At 38.1% G+C, this 13750-nt stretch overlaps 1 protein-coding gene across 10 annotated transcripts in view; it reads right to left on the bottom strand.

The window, feature by feature from the left end:
• Window positions 1-240: 240 nt before the first annotated feature.
• Window positions 241-13750, bottom strand: part of CCDC88A (coiled-coil domain containing 88A) — a 248647-nt gene continuing 235137 nt past the window's right edge. For 6 of the 10 annotated variants that reach the window (XM_075925505.1, XM_014573119.3, XM_014573118.3 and 3 more), the window contains one exon: window positions 4593-11522. In XM_075925505.1, coding sequence (XP_075781620.1) covers window positions 10503-11522 — 1020 coding nt within the window. In that variant the 3' untranslated portion in view covers window positions 4593-10502. Of the gene's footprint in view, window positions 1851-2421; window positions 2522-4592; window positions 11523-13750 lie in introns of those variants that run through there. The other 4 variants (XM_014573127.3, XM_014573124.3, XM_014573126.3 and 1 more) reach the window with 2 other exon arrangements.

Here is a 13750-nt window from a genome sequence, read left to right on the forward strand (position 1 = left end):
AAAGAGAGTATTAAGTCAGTTATACAATAATCTTTCTGACATGCAGTTGGAAATATATTTGTGTGAAGAATGGCAATTCTATTCTGTGAAAGATTCAGAAATTGACAATATCAAAATTCACTGCAAAAGAAAATTTTAAAATAAGGTTGTTCTAAATAAAAGAGTTTCATTTTGACAAAACTGAAATATTGTTCTGATTTTGACTTTTTAATTTTATATGATGCTCCAAAAATTTCAAAATTAAGTTTTTAAAGGAAAAAAAGTTTTATTCTGATTGTACTGAAATAGGATGTTTACACACGGTCAAAAACACACACTTACCAATCCTCCCACCAATTTTTGGCAAAAACAACATGATTTTACAAAGTGTTTCAATTTTGAGGGAACTGAATTCTCTAAGGGAAAATGTTTCTGTCAAAGTTTTCCAACCAATTCTATTCTTTATAGATGGTAGCGAAAGCCTGAAAAATAAATGATTTCACCTTAAAACTATTTATAGCTGCTCTGCCAAAGAGGTTAAGGAATGCTGTGAACTTGATGTAAATACAGCCCTTAGTCCTGATTCTGTAAACATACACTTAACTTTACTCATACTTAACTTAAGGGAATAATTCCATTCGCATCAGTGGAACTAATCATGTAAAAATTATTCATGTCATTAGTGTTTGTAGGATTGAACCCAATGAGGTTACACAGTACAGTTAATTTGATTTTTCACGGACACATATTAATGCACTTATTGTGTTTCCCTGGGTTAAATAAATTTGCTTTTCTGTGCTCTTGCAAATGTCTTCAAGACAACAAATGCATACAAATATTTTAAAAGTACTAACAACATGTATCAATTTTAATGGAAAATTATAATTAACAAAACAGAATGTATTATTAATAAAAGATAATCTTAAGCGAATTGACCGTAAAATGCAGAAGACATTATTTACATTGTTGTTTGTCATAAAGAAATCTTCTAAGTCACAGTGCACATCAAAACACAAATTAAAAAAATAGTTAAAACACAAACATTTATTATAAGACAGTTTTATCCTGGGAACGTCATTTGTTGAAAAACTACATTGGGGTAGGAAGTCCAACTAAAATTATTCTTGTCAATTTCCTATCTTCTGAACATATCTATGCAGTATAACTTGTGCATCTGGAAAACAAAAGAATCTCTACATTGTGTGAATATTCCATTACTCCATCTTTATTATGGAGTTGTTCCAACATTTTCACATATGTAAATAGAATTTTCTTTTGCAGTATGCACCAAAATAATAATCAGCAGATTTTTCTTCTGAAGAGCAATATAAAGCAGATTATGCTAACCATATAAGGCAGTGAAGTGCCAGTAAGCTTGTGGGATTTTTGTATCTGTATATACAGTAAATTTCCACAAAATACTACAGCATTTATTTCAGATTTACAGAGCTAAATATAAACTGCTATATTTTTGCTAATTATTAGCAGAAGCTGTAAGCAAACAGTGGCTAAATTCATAAACAAAAATAAAAGTAGTAATATTATATTTCTGGAGTAATTCTTGAGATCTGAAATGGTTGGTCCTTAAGGAGAAGAGAACTGTCCTTTATTCAGTAGATCTTAACAGTGCAATGTGCAACAATTCCTAAAACCATCTAAAAAGTTTCGTCAGTAGACTCCCGTAGAGCTCCTTGATTCAAGGAAGGAAGGAAGGAAGGAAGATTTGTATTTCTTGCCTGATCTATTCACGAAGAATTGTAAAAGGTTCCCTTAATGTTTTTTTTATTATTACTACCGATTCCTAGAGTCGACTGTCTTGTTACTTCAGAAATAAAGGCTTCACACTGAGATACTGAAGGACACTTTTCTCTCTGTGTTCAGTTGAAAGGTAGAAAAAGAAGAAAGAGAACATAAGAAAAAGCTTAAAGTGTAGAAGAAATATAAAATTCAGAGTACAGTTACTAAAAGAACTTAAAAGCATACATCAAGAAATTTAGTGAGAACAAGAAAAAGACAGAATGCCAAAGATAAACTTTACATAAAGGCAGTTTCCCAGCAATATAGAATAGTTTATAAAACTAATTTTTTTTGCTTTGTAAAACTACTGTTTTGCATTTACCTGCCCCTTTTTAAATACTGTTTCATAAGCTCATTTCTGTGAAGCTCCCTCATCCTGGAAATCTTTATATATATATATATATATATATAGTATGTAATGCTACAAGAAAAAAGTGTTAAAATATTTCATGTTCCCTGCCCAGACAGGCAGAAAAACCTAACTACCACAGTCTGCTCTGGCTTTATTAATAAGCAAGATTGAAAGCCAGGTAAGCAAGCAATATTTACATCTGTTAATGCAATGTGCACTTATTCTTATATGTAATGCTGTTAGTTTGTCGTAAATGAAATTAATCTCATTTACATTTTGGGCAGGAAACTCACCACTTGGCCCACATCTCATGTAGTGGGTAATAGCATTAGGAGCTTTGTTGCTCCCTAGACCTGCTTTTTGAATTTCTGCTTTCTGGAATAGCTTCCACATCTGCAGGAGAAAAGCATTTAATGTTATTCAATTTGTTCAACAGGACAAGAAAAACCCTCACATTACATATAATACACTGTTACTGAAGAGTAAGTTATATCTGGCTCAAAGGTATAAAAACCTCTTTTGAGAGGGGAGGGTTGTTGAGGAAGAGAGAAGGAAAGAATTCACTAGAATAAAGATAAAGACATCTTAAAGGTCAATCTTTTATGAAAATTCATATTTGCCTTTTAAAAATAATCAAATATTACTTTTCAAAATGACAAAATTTTATATGCAGTATCTGAATTGAATGGGCTTATATGCTGGTATGTAATAGCAAAACAACACTGAAATCAACGGAAATGTGCCCATTTATACACCAGAGAAACTGGATCAACATTTTTTCTTGGTTTAAACCCAACCGCCAGTAACACATGTATAAGTATTTACTAAAATGGCTAAATTCAAGTTTGCAAACTGGAAAATAACCTTTGCATGCAACAGATGTAACATGCACAATACAGTATCTTAACTAAGCGTTCACTTAGAAAAGCAAAACTTCAAGCAAACCTTTCGTTGCAACCAAAAAATACACCCGTTCATGGCAGAACAATTTATTAAGTGTCTATAGTCCACTTTTGGCTGATGGCCAAATATGCTGAACTATTCAGAATCCAAATTTGATTTTTAGGCCTAGATTTTTCATTTCTAAGGCCAGCAAGGACCAGGAGCTACCAACGTATGGATCAAGAAATGAGTGCATTGAATTGGATGCACAAAGCCCTCTAATTGATCTAGGAGCAACACTGATGGGATCTGAAGGGAATCCCACAAAGCCTCTAGAGCTGAAAAAAGAATGAAAAGATTCAGCCATGATGTGTGAGTATGTGTCAGGCAATAGTCCAGAGGAATAAAAACTCTCTATACATGGTCAAATATTTATTTTCAAATATTAGAACTGATGACCAGCAGTTGAACATGGTTGATTTTTCAAGGCCATTCAAATATTCCCTACTACTGGGTCTGCTCCCACTCACATTGAAACCAATGGGGCTGGATCAGACCTAACAGAATACCAAGAACACAGAGCTACTTTTAAAATTGCTACTGTTATTAGCATATCAGAAATGTGAAAAGTATGGGGAATATAGTTATATTGGCCCAAGCTGAAAAAGATCATCCAGAACCCCAATGTCACTCCAGAACCCCAAAGATACAGTTTAATGGGACTGATTTTCATTAATACAAAACCTCTTAATATCAGTCTGGTAGTGTAAGGTTTTGGTAATGAAAATGAAAATAAGTAAAAATTGCATTCACTTGAAATTCCCTTTCTTCTGCCATTGTTATTATCCTTCTAGTTATGAAATTTAATTGGCATGTGTTGTTCCTCACAACAGATCATGAAACCTACTGCCCAATGCCCACTGCTCCTGATGTAGCCATTTGGCTCAATCAAACTCAGGTGAAATTGTAGTTGCTACTTTACACAAGGAGGAGGGCAGCAGGAACAATAGTAGGGAGTGAGAAGGAGTAGTAGTAGTAGTAAAAGAAGTAGAAGTAGAAGATCAAAGGGACACAGTAATACCAGGGTAGAAAATATTTTGGAAGGACAGAACAGGTAGCGCTGGTGGGGGAGTGGCACTATATGTGAAAGAAAGCATAGAGTCAAATGAAGTTAAAATCTTAAATGAATGAAACTGTTCCACAGAATTTTTATGGATAGTAATTCCATGCTCTAATAATTTCTCTCTCTATATATAAAAAAAATTTCCTGTGGGATGACAGAGTGATGTCTTCATGTCACTGGGTCCACAGGAACAAGTCCCATCCACTCCTAGCCTGGCCCTTCCCAGGGTCCATGTGGAGGGCTATGTGCCTATGGCCTAGCCCTTTCCTTCCCTCCCCTCCCCAGTGGATATGGTCGCCAGGTGTCCGTTATTGACCTGGACAGTCCGGTATTTTCGCCTCCTGTCCGGTAAAAAAAATTCAGAAAATACCAGACACCTAAAATGTACATCTAAAATGTTTTTTTTTAATAACAGAATTTTTTCCCCCGGTGGTCTTTTTTTTTTTTTTTTTTTGGTGGTGGTGGTGGTGGTGGGGGGGGGTGTTCGGTATTTTTGGTTAAACCATCTGGTAACCCTACCAGTGGATGGGGAGAGAGCCAGGCCCTGCGTGGTCTTGGCTTGGCCCCTCCCAACGGCTAGAAGGGGGGAAGCCAAGAGCCAGGTGCAGCTTGGGCCTGGCCCCTCTGGGTGGCTGGGTAGGAGAGAGCCAAGCCTGGTGCGGGTTAGGCCTGGCCCCTCTCGGTGGCTGGGGGAAAAACTGGTCCCAGTGTGGCTTGGGCCTGGCCTCTCCCAGTGGTCGAGGGAAGAGCTGGGCCCGGTGTGGCATTGGCTTGGCCCCTCCCAGCTGCGGGGGACAGGTCCCAAAAGCCAGGGCTGGCTGGGGCAGCTTCGGGTCTGAGCCCTCCCCAGTGGCCGGGGGCAAGAGTGGTAGGCCCTCCTCGGTGGCGGGGGAAGAGCCAAGGCCAGGTGATCTTGGCCCCAGACCCTCCCTGGCCACAAGGGGGAGTTGGCAAGTGTAGCGATCAGGGGATGTAGCCCCAACTATGTGTATAGCAGTAGGGATATATTACTGAACACCTGACCAGGATGGTGACTGACTGTAAAGTGCTAAGGGAGAGTTGAGTGGCTATAAAAATAAACACACTCAATAATAATGGGGGATTTCATCTATCTCCATCTTGACCGGGTACATGTCACTTCAGGACAGGGTGCACAGATAAAGTTTCCTAGTTGACTGCTTCTTGGAGCAGCTGGTTCTGGACCCCAACAAGAGGAGAGGCAATTCTTGATTTAGCCCTAAGCGGAGCACAGGATGTGGTCCCAGTGGTGACTATAGTTGGACGGCTTGGAAATAGTGACCATAATATGTAACATCTCTGTGATGGGAAAAAACACCACAGCAGTCCAAATGTAGCATTTAATTTCAGAAAAGGAAACTATACAAAAATGAGCAGGTTAGTTAAACAGAAATTAAAAGGTACAGTGCCAAAAGTGATATACCTGAAAGCTGCAAGGAAACTTTTCAAAGACACTGTAATAGAAGCTCAACTTTTAAAGGTATGTCCCATATTAAAAAAAATATAGTAAGAGAACCAAAAAAGTGCCACTGTGGCTTAACACCAAATAAAAAAAACAGTAAGAGATAAAAAGGCATAATTAAAAAAAAAAGTTAAATCCTAGTGAAAAAAATAGAAAGGAGCATAAAGCCTCTCTCAAATGAAGTGTAAAAATATAACTAGAAAGACCAAAAAGGAATTTGAAGAACAGCTAGCCAAAAATTCAAAAATAGCATTTTATAAAAGTATATCAGAAGCAGGAAGCCTGTTAAACAACCAGTGGGGCCACTGAACGACTGAAATGCTATCGGAGCACTCAAGGGCAATAAGATCATTGCAGAGAAACTAAATGAATTCTGAGTCTCAGTCTTCATAGCAGAGGACACAAGGGAGATTCCCAAACCTGAACCATTCTTTTTAGGTGAAAAAATCTGAGAAACTGTCCCAGATATTTAGGTGCCTTCGGAGGAGGTTTTGGAATAGATTGATAAACTAACAGTAATAAGTCACCAGGACTGGATGGCATTCACTCATGAGTTCTGAAGGAACTTAAATGTGAAATTACAGAACTACTACCTCGTTTGGAACCTATCCTTTGAATTTTTTATACCAAATGAGTAGAATATAGCTAACGTAATGCTAATTTTTAAAAAAGGGTTCTAGAGGTGATCTGGGCAATTACAGATCTTCAAGTCTAGCTGCAGTACTGGGCAAACTGGTTAAACAGAACTTCCAGACACATAGACGAACATAATTTGTGGGGGAAACATCAACATGGTTTCTGTAAAGAAAAATCATGCCTCACCAATCTACTAGAATTCTTTGAAGGGGTCAACAAGCATGTGGATAAGGGGGATGCAGTGACTATAGTATACTTAAATTTCCAAATAGCCTCTGACAAAGTCTGTCACAAAGGCTCTTAAACAAAGTAAGCTGAAATGGGATAAGAGGGAAGGTCCCGTCATAGATTGATAACTGGTTAAAAGATAGGAAACAAAGGGTGGGGATGAATGGTCAGTTTTCAGAATGGACAGAGCTAACTAGTTGTGTCTAGGAGAGGTCCGTACTGGGACCAATACTATTCAACATATTCATAAATTATCTGGAGAAAAAGGTAAACAGCAAGGTGGCAAAATTTGCAGATGATACAAAACTGCTCAAGATTGTGAGTGCATTTGTTCCAATAATTCCTCCTAAATGCTAAGAGCTAGGACTACCAAATTTGGGATGCAGCTTCCTCCTCTTATAAATTAAAGCAAGATAAGTGTTTGGTTGTGCCTGGACAATAGGATATGCCTAGAATCTAATTGTTTTCTACCTCTCAGAAAAGGAAGGGTCTGATAGCAGACAGAGTTATTTTCCGGAATGACCACAGAAGGACAGCAAGCATGGAGGTCAGTTATACTTCAGAGTGACCACAGGGGCATGGCTGCACCTGTAACAAAGTAGCTGGCTGGGGGAAGGGTTCATCATGCTGCCGGCCATGGATAAGTGGCTGCCTGCCCCAAACCCAAAGCCTAAATCACTCCTCACTGGCCCCAGTGAAGGACATCAGGGGGAATCCTGTCAACCGCAGCCCTGGTGCCATGCCTCTCCCCCACCTGGGAGCAGCCACCTGCCAGGCAGCGCAACCCAAGCTGACCTGGGGAAGCAGTCACTGGCTGGGGTCAGGCAGTGCAGCCATGGCTGGCCTTGGGACTGTCCTGACTCCCCGCACACCTCCCAACTCCCTGCTCTGATTTCTACATCCCCACCCTCTGCCCTGAGCTCCCCACACTTCCCTACCCCCTACCCTCATTCCTGCAATCCCCTCTCTTTCCCTGACTCCTTCATCCCCATCCCCTGTCCCAAGCCTCCCCATACCTCCCCAACTCCTGTCCAGACTCCTCAACTTCCTGCCATGAGCCCACCCCCACTTCCCAATCCTGACTCCTGAACCACAAGGACCCGAGTAATGCCAAGTAAATCCTCTAATTCTTAATAAATCCAATGTATTTTATTATAAACTATCAGTTTTTCCAAGTAATAGGTTTGCTGTCAGGTACCAACCTTCCCCCTCCCAAAAGTACTAATGCTTGTAGTTTGCTTTCTGAGTTCCTGCAGGACACTTCAAGTTTTTATAGATTTCCTATATAATTTTGCATGAGAAGAATTATGTTGACAGCATTTTTTATTGTATTTAGGCCAGAAACTATTTTTAAAGAAAATACAGCAAAGACATAGAATCATAGAACTGGAAGGGACCTCGAGAAGTCAATGAGTCCAGTCCTCTGCCCTCATGGCAGGACCCAGTACTATCTAGACCATCCCTGATAGATGTCTGTCTAACCTGCTCTTAAATATCTCCAGAGATGGAGATTCTACAACCTCCCTAGGCAATTTATTCCACCCTGACAGTTCATAAGTTTTTCCTAATGTCCAACCTCCGTTGCTTCTTGTCCTATCCTCAGAGGGTAACAATAATAATTTTTATCCCTCCTCCTTCTGACACCCTTTTAGATACCTGAAAACCGGTATCATGTCCCCCCTTAGTCTTCTCCTTTCCAAACTAAACAAGCCCAATTCTTTCAGTCTTCCTTCATAGGTCATGTTCTCTAGACCTTTAATCATTCTTGTTGCTCTTCTCTGGACCTTCTCCAATTTCTCCACATCTTTCTTGAAACGTGGTGCCCAGAACTGGACACAATTGAGGCCTAATCAGCGCAGAGTAAAGTGGACTTGCTCACAACACTCCTGTTAATGCATCCCAGAATCATTTTTGCTTTTTTTGCAACAGCGTCACACTGTTGACTCATATTTAGCTTGTGGTCCACTATGACCCCTAGATTTCTTTCTGCAGTACTCCTTCCTAGACAGTTGCTTCCCATTCTGTATGTGTGAGACTGATTGTTCCTTCCTAAGTGGAGTACTTTGCATTTGTCTTTATTAAATTTCATCCTGTTTACCTCAGACCATTTCTCCAGTGTGTCCAGATCATTTTGAATTATGACCCTATCCTCCAAAGCCGTTGCAACCCCTCCCACTTTCGTATTGTCTGAAAACTTAATAAGTGTACTCTCTATGCCAATATCTAAATCATTAATGAAGATATTGAACAGAACCGGTCCCAAAACAGACCCCACTTGTTATGCCCTTCCAGCAAGATTGTGAACCGTTAACAACTACTCTCTGAGAATGGTTATCCAGCCAGTTATACACCCACCTCTTATTGCAGCCCCATCTAAGTTGTATTGGCCTAGTTTATTGATAAGAATATCATGCAAGACCGTATCAAATTCCTTACTTAAGTCTAGATATACCACATCCACTGCTTCTCCCTTAATCACAAAACTCGTTATCCTATCAAAGAAAGCTAATTAATTAAGAAGCACATGGCTGGACATAACCAAAGGATAAGTGAGAGACTTATTAGCCCACAAATTGTGTAGGTGTATAAACATAGTAAAGGAGGATGGAAGAGGCATATATTGTTCCTTTTTGGGGCTTCCCTGAGACACTTAACATTCTCCATTTACTTCCTCCTCCCACCTATAAAGGCAGTTAATCATGCAGAGGAGACCTAGCAATGGATTCCTCCAAAGTTCATCAATGATGCTCCTGTATCAGCTGAAGATATTTCTAGACAGTGACCCAAAGGAATTACTGTTGTCTTCTTAAGGGTTTAGCTCTATAAGCACATGCAGTTTATAGATAAGTATGCTATAATTTTAAAGCTCAGTTTAAACTATTTTAAATTTAAATTGTTACCACACTTAAAATGGGATTTCAAGAAGTTGCAGATATGCTAGCATTTTAAATAGCTCTTTTTCAACATTTTCTGTTTAGCTAAATTATTCATAAAACATTCCTGAACTGGCAATTTATAATCAAATATTTAAATTACTCTATTTCAGATGCATTAATATTTAATATAGTCTCACTGTCAAATCATATAGGTTTCATTTTCTAACTAATCAATTTTCTATCTGAATAGGAAAAAAAAAATTTCCACCATAATTAGTAAAGATTTTTATTATTATTACACATTGTAAAAATTATCATAAAATTGTAGTGTTACTTGACTCCAAATAAAACAGCATTTTAAACAACTTCTGTATGTCAGACATGGGAAGACAAACCATAGAAAGAGAAGAGGTAGAGGAAGATCACATTTTCTATGCAGCTGCTACACTTAATTTGATTGCTATATTTAAACAAAAGATTACCATCATGAATATTAACAATGGTTTTATTTATTAAAGTTCAAATATTTTAATAAACATGAACTGTAGTTCATATTTATGGTGCGAACAACAGGCACTGAATTTTTTGGGCTACAACTTATTCCTTCAGCAAAATGACACACAAAACATAGCAGAAATAAATAGCATATATACTGAAGTTTCTGGGTTTTTTGTGAGTTCTGTATACGTGCAAGAGGAAAACCAAGCATTTGTGTGTGGGTGATGCATCTGAAAACAAAAGTACATTTGAGAAAAGTACCCTCCTGTTGATAAAAATTACCTGGTTCTTTGTGCCATGTTTGGCAATGCAGCATGCAATCGCTTTAACATGCATTGACTAATGTATAGAAAGGCAAAATATTTCTAAGAGGTGACATACAGATACAGAACATTAATTTGTATTATTAAGGCTTTTAGAGGCATGCAGAAAATACACAGTGCAGTTCATGTTTCATGCAAGCTTTGGTGTGATTACAATTTACGTTTATACGTAAGCTGTAATACACAGTTGATTTTCATATCATCATCAAGAGGAAAAGAAAACACCCCATAAACCTGCCAAGAAACTATTTTTTATTTTTAATGGAAAATTCCTTACCCAGTGACAAGAACATCTGTGTTATTTATATTTAATATGACATCTCTGTTATCATACACAACCATACTCATACCAAACAGATTGGTTATCTTCAGAAACTAGTAAAGGGGATTCAATCTTGCTAATATTTACACATGGAGAAGAAGCTGTAAATTCACTATTTAGACTTGACTGTGGGTTACTGTTATTAGACTTATCATGAGAAGAGGGTTCATGATCCTTCTGTAAAGATTTAACTGATGAGACAAATGTCTGATCGGTTACCTTCGATGCAGACTTTTGAGGTAATCCACTTATATTACTAACTAATTCAGTGTTAAGGCATAAAAATGGCTGACACACAGGGGCCACAGTAAATGACCCTATGCTATCATTAGTTGATATACCAACTTTATCACTGAACACATTAGTGCTTGAAGTTTGGTCAACAGAATTTGACTTTCCCATCCTAGGATTCTCAGACTTAAATCCCAAGTGATCTGGGTTAACTGTATTGCCTAAATCATTTTGTGGAACAAAATCTACATCATAAGGTGTATAATGAAAACAATTAGAGGACTGCTGGTATGCACAGTACTCACTAGATGCTGATGGAATGCTTCTATCAGCTGTAGATGGTGCTGGATCAACTGATACAGGCTGTCTACTGTCCTTAGATAAAAAATCATGAATGCTTGTCCTTCGAGTAGTTCCTTCTGCTGTAGAAATCACGCTGCTTGCACGAGGTAATGTAGCATAAGGGTTGCAATCTTTTGATTGTCGTTGTGATAGATTTGTTTGTACTTTTTCTTTAATTGACTTGACCTTTCCTTGAGTACCAGATGTCAATTTTACTGGAGAGCTAGTAAAGTAGATATCTTCTATTTTATAGGGACTGGGCCTTACAAGCTGTTCAGGTTTAGCTGACCTTCCATCTGAGAAGTCACCTGTGTTTTTCACACTTAATGACCTGACGATACCACTGCTGACAGATGACGGTTTCCTTAGCTTTTCTTTTCCTGCCAACTCAGCAGACTCAGATAAACTTTTCATTACTTCATCTAAAAGATTCTCTTGGCTTGCACACTTTATCTGTAAAAACATACCCAAACAGCTTATTGCATAGTTCTGATTTTATTTTTAAATGTGATATTTTAGTCATCTTTATTGCATAAAAGTAAAAACAATTACTATTTAAATATTAAATTTATTTGAATTGCTTGGGACTACTCATTAGTGGCAAACCTGCAAGTGATATTTTACCTCTTAAATATGAACTGTGTATAACTCTGAGTTATCATATAGATTTGCTATAAGGAAACATTTGTACTTTGGAAATGGGACATCTGTGAAAGGCTGCAACTATCTTGAGTTCATGAGATATTACTTCTCCTCTGACATCATGCAGCTCAATCAATCAACTTCACACTCACATCTTCTCTCCCAGCTGTCTTCACTTTCACTAACTAATTGATATTTTCCTTAACTATTTGGACATTATGTACCAGTGTTTTGAGCCTAGGACTACAGTGTGGAGTTCTGGATTTTGAACCAGGTGGGATCTGCCGGAAGAAATCCAAAATGCACAGTTGGAACAAAGTTCCATTTTCTGTTAAACCAGCTCCATCCATCTGAAATTCATAATCTATGTCTAATCATATTCCAAAATCTTGATCAAGGGGAATTTTCAATGAAGTTATGACCTCATTTTCTCATGAAAAAATAAAGAGGTGGTTTGGAAATAGCTTTTAAGCTTCAGGTAATCCCCCAGTTCAATAATCTCTATGATCCAGTGGTCTGAAACAATGGCTCACCAGTCTAGAGATCAAAAACTCCTTAAAGAATGGAAAAAAGGGGAAGAAAAACAAAGATTATGGCACTCAGACTAGTTCAGTGGTTATTAGAGAATCCTCAGATTTACTGACCAAACATGGCCCGCACCAGCAGGTCAGTTTACTAAGGTCTAGATCATTGTCTCCAAAGGCAGGGACAGAATGACTTCTCTAACTGAATAGGACTTTGCTGGTAGCCAGCTCTTGAAGAGCACTTCTGAAAGTGTCTGTTATGCAATCTAACTGAAAATTGCCCCTGGAAGACAGGATAACTCAAGCCTTACATCCTACTCAAGGACGTTGTGTTCTTTTTTTCCCAAAATTGCAGTATTCAGCAAAGTACTTAAACACACACAAATCCATTTATATCCAGCAAAATGCTTAAGGAAAGGTATAATGTGAAATGAGATAATCATGGTGAATGGGGATGCATCTAAACTTGTGCTTACTTACCTTGCTAAATCAAAGCTCAAGACTGTACCTGTCTTGGAGCTGAAGTCATCTGTGTCTTCAAAGGTGAGGAAGAAAACTAGTAGGAGTTTGGATAGGATTGTGTCTGAGATATCTCATAAACCTCCAAGGGAATGTTTGGAAATAGTCTGGTCTTTTTTAAACAACTCTAGAAATTCCTGTTTCTTAACTCAGGAATGAAAAATTTTATCGGTCCATAATTGCCACCATTCATAACATCAGGGAAGCTGAAGAACAAACCTTTATTCCAAACATGACCAATCATTTTGATTCAATGACATCTTCCCATTTCTGGCTTTCTCACTTGCAACAGAAATCACAAGTGAGAACATTATGGGACCAGTAAAATAAACCAAATCCCTCCTTGTGAATTGGTATGAATGAACCATGTTTCCTTGAGGCAAAAATACCAAAGGCCAGAATGGTTCCAGACCTTTTTAGCTAGCTTCAGAAACATTCATTAATTGGGAGCATTATTTTTCCTTTCTCTTGGACTTCCAGGGAGCCCCAAAATTTAAGTGGTAACTTCTTGGCTAAAAGGATATTGTAGGAACACATTTTTGATAGCTCAGAAACATGTTTAAACCACAGCCAGTGGCTGGAATACAGTTGTTATGCTTATTGCTGAAAGCAGCAGAAAGGAGGCTTTTCTGAAATCTTAGCACAGCTAACACACCAGGAGGAGAGGGTTAAAAATGAGTGATCTCAAGGAGTAAACAGGACCCTATGTCCTCCTGACGTGTTGTTTTTCTGAAGCAAGCCGTTTTACAAGAAGGAAAGATTGGAAATAGTTAACTATTGCTATACCAACTTGTTAACTGATGGAAAGTTTTCCCTACCTGACTGATGGACAATTGGCTACATGACAGGCTCGAAATCTCCACACTTAATTTAGCTTCTGTTCAGCAATTTTGTTGCTGAGCAAGCTATGTATTACTAAGAAGTTGGATATAAAATGAGGAAGAAATCTGAGCTCTATGGACAGTTGAATGCTTGGACACCTCTCAAGTTCCCTTT

This window comes from Pelodiscus sinensis, chromosome 3 (assembly GCF_049634645.1).
Source record: "Pelodiscus sinensis isolate JC-2024 chromosome 3, ASM4963464v1, whole genome shotgun sequence".
Lineage (NCBI taxonomy): Eukaryota > Metazoa > Chordata > Testudines > Trionychidae > Pelodiscus > Pelodiscus sinensis.